This window comes from Rattus norvegicus, chromosome 1 (assembly GCF_021556685.1).
Source record: "Rattus norvegicus strain SHRSP/BbbUtx chromosome 1, alternate assembly SHRSP_T2T, whole genome shotgun sequence".
In the NCBI taxonomy this organism is placed as follows: Eukaryota; Metazoa; Chordata; class Mammalia; order Rodentia; family Muridae; genus Rattus; species Rattus norvegicus.
The window spans coordinates 273333281-273342235 of record NC_141534.1 but is presented as its reverse complement, the minus strand read 5'-3'; the positions used below and the strand labels follow the sequence as shown (position 1 = coordinate 273342235).

General features: G+C 47.9%; 1 protein-coding gene across 1 annotated transcript; it reads right to left on the bottom strand.

Moving 5' to 3' along the window:
• Nanos1 (nanos C2HC-type zinc finger 1) lies at positions 1–3914 on the bottom strand. Its single transcript, NM_001400932.1, is given in 1 exon segment — positions 1–3914. A coding segment is annotated over 1 exon segment (792 nt). The 5' UTR covers positions 3639–3914; the 3' UTR covers positions 1–2846.
• Positions 3915–8955: the final 5041 nt, after the last annotated feature.

Below are 8955 nucleotides of genomic sequence, written 5' to 3'. Positions count from 1 at the left end.
TTTTAGTTTTGAAATACATGGTTTTGGTTTAATATATCTGACAAGTTCTAATCAAAGCCATTTAACTTCTGAAAAGGACTTTATAGGAAAAATAAAGTACAAAAAACTAAAAAGCTGTTAAAATCATTTGGACAGACAAATGCAGGCTAAAGCACAGCACAAACTGTGCCTCTGCCCATGGTGAAGCTGTTACAATGCTGTGCCTTTTTGTGGTGTAGCCAGATCCACAGTGCATTCTTACTAAGGGCAGAAGCCAACTTTATCAAAGTGTTGCATGAAACTTTGGGTTTTACGTTTCATTTTTGTCCCTTTAATAATGGGTATTGATCCTAGGGTTCTGTGCATTCTAGGTAAGTGCTCTATCATTGAGCAAAACCCCTGGCCCTAAACTTGGATATCAATTGTAAACATTTTTGCAAAACCTTTATAACATTGCAAGGCTTGCTTAGCCTTCCTCTGCCTCCTGAGCGTCAGGATTAAAAGATTATTTTTAGGGGTAAGTTTTCTCTAGAACACTAGAAAAACAAGGACTTTTTTTTTTTTTTTTTTGCTTATATTGTACACTTCAGTATCTGTTAGCTGGGAAACAGACTTGGCATGGGTTGGAGAACACGATATGGGATACACTGTGTGCAAGTACATAGAGGTCAGAGGTCAAAGGTTACCCTACCCAATCATATTCTACTTCAGTTTCAACAAGGTGTTTCTTTGAATTGGAGTTTTCATACCTGGAGCTAGACTGCCTTGCTAGTGAGTCCAGGCAGAGCACCCTTACTCTCCAGCGATACCACAGCTACCTTTGGCTTAAATTATCCCAAATCAGCAGATGAATGTGGAGGTCCAACTTCAGATGACCATATAGTTTATGAGATGATGTTTTTACTCAGACCATGTAGCAAGGCTGGCCTCTGCCTCATGAGCACTGGGGTTATAGGCGCATGACTATTCCCTTACTTTCATGTAGGTGCTGGGGTAGAACTAGGCTCCTTGTGTTTAGAAGCACTTTTCTGATAGCATCTCCCTGTTAACAGCTACCTGAGGATATTTCTCAGATCCCTCAATATATTCCACAGGGCAGGAGGGCCAGTGTCAGCATCCTTTAGTTCCGGCAAAATGCCAAAAATTCAAAGTTGCTATTAGGTACACATGATAGTTGTTCAGCTCATGTACTTATATACTGGCACCACACACACACACACACACACACACACACACACACCTTGGGAAACATCTGGTGGGATTACAGCAATCCTGGCTTGATACCTACTGCTTTTGATATCGAGAATACCTTTTTGAACAGGCAGATCAGTTAGAGGATGTGAATTTATGTTGACTTGAAAAACTTCACCCCAAAACAAACTGTATATTTTCTAGCAAAACAAGGAACATGGTTTTATTAAATTTAGGCCCAGGCCCATTGACTGTGGGGCTATAACAGGGATAGATTTCTTCCTTGCTAAGAATGTCCTCCCTTTTACCAGTAGGTAGTATTTTCACATGACTTCTTTTATACAGAAAGTAAGTTTGCTGTGAAGTTGCTGCTTAATATGAAAGGCAGTCTAGCCTGACTTGTATTCCTAGCTAAATTTGACTATTGCAAGCTTTAATCTTTTGACTGGTATTTGCAGAGAGTGGTGTTGGTGCATGTCTGAATTTATGTTAACTCACCCTCACCTTTTCTGTCTAGATGGTAAGTGGCTTTGTGCCACATCCCAGCACTCAGGATGATAGATTTACAGGAGAACAAAGGGTTAGGAACTTTTGCATGAAGATCTTTTAGTATTCTGGAAGCAGACTAGGATCTCTCAGTAATAGTGGAACCACCAAGAGGGGAGATTATGATACTTGTATCCAACTGCAATTGTTACAGCATCGAAGTATTTATTCTGGTACACCCTCTGTAAATTGGAAGGCAAACAGCCCAGAGTAGAACTTTCTAGAACTCGAGTTATTGCATTATAGTTCCCCATTTTCTATTTAGGAACCCTGAACTTGAGCAATCAAGGTGGGTTAACACTGCTCTAAAAGGTTTCCTCCTTTCTGAGGAGGGCACGCCTTAGCATCAGAATTGGACCTTTGGGGTGGTGCATAGAGAAAATGCTAAGTAGGAGTTACAGGGGAGATTAATGGATTCATAATACTGTCACTGTATAAATACACGTCTCTTAAACAGCACCATTTCCAAATATGTACACGATATGATTAAGCCTTGGCACAGTTAATTTTAAGGGTTGGAAGGACTACTTGCTAATTCAGTAGAATAGCTGATACATAAAATGATAAGGAACTGTATTCTACCTGCTACAGATTGTGCCTTTAAGCCTCCCATCTAGGACAGAAACAAGCCACGAGGAGGAACATCCTCTCAATATTGGGAAGTGTACTAAGTTGCTTTACCTGCAATTAGAATGAGAAACTAAAATAAATTAATTGCATCAAACAATAAAATAGTCATTTTGCCGACATTCCATACAATTGTTTTACACTCAGTTCAGAGGCTATTAAAAATACTCTAGACCTAATAAAGTGCCTCCATTCATAAAACGAAAACATCCAAGATCAGAGACAATTCATACGGATGCGCACCTAAAATAGGCTGACGTATACAGTAAACAGCGCCTCATTCACCGCACTTCAGCCAGTGGAACAACCGCTCAGCCCTCACCACTCTGGATGCGCGTTTTAGAAACTAGGGACAAAATCCAATATTTCAACGTCAGAGACCTATCACTCCACAAGAAAGTGCTATGCCCCTGCGGCTTCCATAAAACCAAGAGGACTTCCCAAGTTGAGCCACGGGAGAAGAGTCCAGGTTTCAGGTGTACGCAGCTCGATGCAGCCTGCTTCTAGCGCAGCTTCTTGCTTGGCAGGTTGTCTCTGGTGCTGCGCGGCGGCGGGCGGACGGTGGGCGGTGGCACTTTGGAGAGTGGGCAATACTTGATGGTGTGTGCGTTGTCGCCACTGGCGCCGCACAGGGGGCACGTGTAGCGGCGCAGGACCGGGCACAGCACCCGGCCGTCCGGGCCCTTAAGGATGTGTGTGGTGTAGAGCGCCACCGCCTCCTTGTTGTTCCGGCAGAACACACACACCTGAAGCTCCGGTTTCAGCAGACGCGCGGCGGTCGCCCCGGAGGTCGCGTGCAGACGAGGCTCGGCTGCCCACGCAGGGCTCGGCTCTTCGCGCGGCGTCACTTCGGCCGTGGAGGCGGCGGAGGCAGAGGGCGCGCAGCCCAGCAGCACCGCGGCGGCGCGCCCTGCAAATGGGTTCAGCTCAGCGAAGCGCTCCTCCAGCAGCCCGGCCTCGGCTGGGCCGGCGCACAGCTCTAGCGCGCGCAGTTCCAACGCGCCGCCCAGGTAGCGGCCCCCGGCCTCTGGCTCATCGCCGTCGTCGTCTTCATCGTCCTCCGGCGGCCCCAGTGTGGGCCCGGCCGGCGTGGGCCCGGGCCCCTCGTGCGGGGAGCCGCGGTCGCTAGCCCTGGTGATGAGCGTGGCTAGCCCCAGGTAGTCGTTCCAGTAGCTGAAGGGCTGCGGGTGCACCGGGCCCGAGGCGCTCACGTAGCGGGCGCTGGGCACGAGCGCCATAGGCGCGGGGGCGCGGGCGCGGCGGGGCGAGCGTGGCGCCCAAGGGAAAGCCTCCATGGGCCGGCAGCGGGCCGCGCGCCTCCCCGCCGCCGCCGGCAAGGGCCGGACGGAAGGGACGCAGGAGCCTGCCCGCCGGCCTGCCGCGGGGTGGGGCACCCTTGCTTCCTTTTATCGCTCCCGCTTTCTCCCGTGCCCCTCCTCGCTGTCTCGGCCCTGCCCCCTGCGATCCTCCGCCCGGGCCACTGCGCCCGCGCCCCCGGACGGAGGCGGAGCGGAGGCGGGCGCGCGCTCTTCTCCAGCCCCGCGCGCTTCCTGCGCCCCGCGCGCTGCGCCCACCTCACCAGCTGCGGGGCGCCTGGCATCCTGCGAGGGGGCGGGTGAGGCGCCGCCTCGGGCCCTGGCGCTCAATGGCTACCGACCTGACTCCGCGGGCGCCGGTCGGGACGCTGATTGGTGGCTATCCGGGAAGGGGCGGGCGGTGCTTGCGGGGAGGGGATGGCTGTGCAGAAAGGGGCTGGATGAGGCGGTGGCTGGTGCTTGATTTTGCACGAGCGTGGAGACCTCAACTGGTGACCCAGCTTGTTTGTTTGTTTTTGTTTTTGTTTTTGTTTTCCTGCGGGATATTGAGGATGCGGATGGCACAGATCGCGATGAGGCCACTGGGATGCGTGCATCCACTTGCAGCTTTGGCTGGACCGGGTTTATGGTCTGAAGCCACCACGTTCCCCTTGCTTTTTATCATCATCAGCAAGAAAAGCTGTGAGAGGCAAGGCTAGGCGCTAATTCCCAACGCTAGCCCAGCTAGAGACCCAGTGACTTCAGTTGGCATAGCGCTCTGGCGCTCTTTCCACAGGGTGAAGTCCTCCTATAAACCTTGAGGCTCAGGGAGGAAGCTCATGATTTTTATTGTTTATATGGTAGCGAATAGTGGAGGATCACAGCAAGTCCAACAGGTAGGTGTTCAGAAACTGGGGCCGTAGAGGTGACAACTTGGACCAGAAATTCTTACTATGTGTCAGTTTGTGTGAAATTCCTCTTCCGGGTGCTTATATGGAAATCCAGTGTCTGTGGAACTTGAAAAACAGCATATTCAGTGCTTTGAAACAGGTAAAATTTTCTCTTTTTGGTAAAACCCTGGAAAATAAAGGACTTATTAGGAGATTAAGAGGTAGTCTTGTCCTTTCTAGAAAAGAGGCAACTTAAATGATAAGCACCAACAACCTCAAAAAGCAATTTGAAACTAGGAAAAGGCGCTGAGGGCTCTTCTGGAATGTGACCTAGAATGAGGAACAGAAAATGCCTTCTCTTTGTTTGCTCGGCAGAGGAGAGAGCTGATTTTGCACAAGGTGATAGGACCTCTGATGCTATCAGCTTTCCTTAGGTGGTAAACCACATTCACATGTTTTGGCTTAGATTTTTTTTACAAACATACTTTTTTTTTAAGATTTATTTATTTATTATATAGAGGGCATCAGATCCCATTACAGATGGTTGTGAGCCACCATGTGGTTGCTGGGATTTGAACTCAGGACCTTGGGAAGAGCAGTCAGTGCTCTTAACCACTGAGCCATCTCTCCAGCCGCACAAACCTACTTTTAATAAGGGTCCTTTAACACATCAAGCTCCCTTATAGCCGACCAAAGGTAAGGGAGGAAGAAAGGTTAATAGGACAAAGAGGGTCATGGGCCTGTTCAGAAGTAATTCTTTGGGGGTGATTTCAATCTTTGGGATATCAGCAGTCCAGTTCAGTAGTGTCACCAAACATGAATCAGTAGCAGCAGATTGACCCAGAAGAAACCAGTCCACAGAAGTGGCCACCAAAATATGAGAAGATTTTTGTGGCAAGTTAGTCTCTATGAAGTCACAAAAAGTGAAGATCAGCAAAGAAAGGGAAAGCAAGGAGCACCAATGCCAGAGCCTTGTCAGTGAAGACCAGTGTCAGTCAGCAAAGTCCAGTGAAGACCAGTAAGGCAAAGCAACGCCCAGCCTCATCCATGGTCTGTTGGATTATACTTTATACTCTTTCCAAACATCACATGCCCTTTACCAGGCAGCTTCCAGAAAAACACCACATCTGTTCGCAAAACATCCTCTCGTGTGTCTGCTTCAGCAAAACATCCTCTCATAGACAGTTTTCAGAAAAACATCACATGACACAACTGAGTCTCCAACAAAACCAGAAATTCCCACTTCACACATGTCATGCTGTACCCAGCAAAGGATGCTCAGAACTTGGTTCTGGTTTGGATTAGTGTTAGAGTGAATGTATGGGTGAAACAGGTAATTTGTAAGAGGAATCTTTGGGATCGTCTAAGCTAGTCTACAGGTGAAGAAAATGAGACCCCAAGAAGAGATGGAGTTTTTTTTTTTTTTATTTTATTTATATGAGTACACTGTAGCTATCTTCAGACACACCAGAAGAGGGCATCAGATCCCATTACAGATGGTTGTGAGCCACCACATGGTGGCTGGGATTTGAACTCAAGACCTCTGGAAGAGCAGTCAGTACTCTTCACTGCTGAGCCATCTCTCCAGCCTGAGATGGAGTTCTTGAAGGTCAAACAGTGACTATGTGACAGTCAGAATCAGGACTCGGGCCAGGTGACCGCCTCGAACACCACAACACAGAAGGATTTTTTAGGCTAAGTTGGTATTTGCATCAGTTGGTAGCTGGAAAGTGAGTTGGAATGGTGTGGCTTTGCTTGAGCCTGTAGCCTTGTGCTTTTTCCACTCAGCCTCTTTGTTCCCTGAAATAATGACTCTATAAGAATAAATGCCTATACCAATAACTTTGGCTTATTTCCTGACTAGCTTATAGCTTAATTACCCGTTCATTGTAGTCTAACTTCTCAGTTTCGTGTGACTGTCTCCTTCAGTGTTTTGGGGTTTATTTTATTCTATGAATGCCACATGGCTGGTTACTTCTCAGTTTCCTGTATCTGTCTCCTCTGAGTTTGGGACAAATCTCCTGTGCCTAATTCTTTCCCATAATCCACTGCCCCCTCCCCCAACTCCCACCTCCTATTTCCTTTTTTTTTTTTTTTTCTTTTTCTTTCTTTCGGAGCTGGGGACCGAACCCAGGGCCTTGCGTTTGCTAGGCAAGCGCTCTACCACTGAGCTAAATCCCCAGCCCCCCACCCCCTATTTCCTAACTCAGCTGATTGGTCATAGGTTTTTTAAATCGACAGATGATGCTTCCATAGATTGTGCAAGAGATTCTACATGAGCTCCTGCCTGCAGGGAACTCTACAGAGCCCACTGGAGAACCTGAAGCAAGAAAAGGACTTCTGTTTTCATCAACCGTTAAGCTACGGCTTGAAGATACGGGTTTCATGTTCTTTCTCATGTCCTAGTTTCCACAGTTTGGTAGAGATCTGAAGCCAGGCAATGTAGTTTCTTTTTAAAGTTTGTGCTGAACTCAAGATCAAAATCACCCTTTATCCCCACCCATCACCAACACCAAAAATAAACAGTCTCCCACAGAAGCCTGGCAGGTTTGCTGACACTGAACTTGAGCTCTTATCACAAGCATGGTGGCCCCCAGAGTAGTATGAAGATTATTATTCTATAAAAGGAAAATTCCACTCTGTACATCTGCCTATGCTGCCTGTGTACTTTCAATGTGTGCAAAGTTTTCAAGCTCTGGAGAAGGGGAGTTCTATTCTGAGAAAAACTTCAACAAAAAAAGTTTAAGCCTTATGGTTACTATGTCTGCTTCCTCTCAGACAGGCTAGAGGAAACAAGAAACAGGACTTTTGTACTCCTCCAAATGTTTCTTAGTCCCTGGGTTGGGCAAGAATAAAGCTTACAAAAGACTATTATTGTGTTTTTGTGTGCTCACCGTGTGTGTGTGTGTGTGTGTGTGTGTGTGTGTGTGTGTGTGTGTGTGTGAGAGAGAGAGAGAGAGAGAGAGAGAGAGAGAGAGAGAGAGAGGGAGGGAGAGAGAGACAGAGAGAGAGAGAGAGAGGGAGGGAGGGAGGGGGAGAGAGAGAGAGAGAGAGGGAGGGAGGGAGGGAGGGGGAGAGAGAGAGAGAGAGAGGGAGGGAGAGAGAGAGAGAGAGGGAGGGAGGGAGGGAGAGAGAGAGAGAGAGAGAGAGAGAGAGAGAGAGAGAGAGAGAGAGAGAGGGACATTGCAGCATGAGGAGTGTGGATGTCAGAGGACAACTTTCAGGAGTAGGGTTTGCTTCCACCTTTGAGTGGGCTCCAGGGATTGAGCTTAGACTGTGAAGCTTGCATTGAAAGTGCTTTTACCTGCTGAGCCATCTTGATAGCCCAAGTTTAAAATGTTTATATGAGTAAGATCAAATGCTTTCCTTGTCTAGTACCTGCAGCCTCAAGGCATGGGTGACGGTAGAGAGAGGTCCTAGAAGGATGTAGAAGTGTGAATATCCTGGGACACAACTGCTTCCCACTGCCACCCTTACTCATTCTCAAGCGTTCTGTAGGAGTTTGACCCGGAAAGGAAATCTAAACATGGAGAAAAAGATCATGAAGTGTTTTGTATAACTATTAAAAGAATCAATCCATGCTATTGCCGGCTACTCTCTGGCCCCGTGGTCTCCCTGCTCCCGAGGCTAACACCATGCAGCATCTGCCCAACTTCTTGCGGTTTGCTTGCCGCAGAACCTGCTCGCATTATTCCCAGTCATCTATTCCCCGAAGCTGGCTGCTGCCAAACCCACTCAACAATCCCAAATTTCCGTGGCTAGCTGGGGGCAAATTCTCGCCGGACTGCGCTCTGCTCGCTCGCTACCTTTCCCCTTCAGCTCAGTCCTTACCCAATCTTCTGGTCCCAAAGCCTGGCCGAATTCTCCCTCTGCTATGTTCATTCCCTTTGGCCCACCTGAGGCCCCGCAGAAGGAAAATAACCAGACAATCTTAGTTTAGAATCAACAGACAACACGATCACTGAGCGCAGAATCTATCATCCTAAATTCACCAACTATTCTATGTTAGAAATTTCCCTGTAGCGATCCTGGTGGATTCCACCATCAGAACTATCAGTCCTGGCCTACATCTTGTCCGCTTTGCTCCTGCCCCTCTGTCCAAAAGGGAGTGCCTTTCTCCTGCTTTTCTTCCTCTCCTCGACAAATGATTAGCTTCTTGTTGTCTGTATTATTTAATCAATTAGGGGAAAATTCCACTACAATGAAGGCCTTAGATGCACCACATGGCTTCTACACAAAGGGAGATTTTGCTGTTAGTGACTTTGAAAACCCCAGAGTGGGTGACTGTTCCACATCTGGGCTAAATAAACATTAACTTTTTGTCACATAGGCCTCAGCCTGGCCATGAATTTTCCAGCTCAAAGGCAGAGCAGATAACAGATATCTTCCAGTATCTCCCATGGAGTTGAACTGCCTGTTCTTCACTT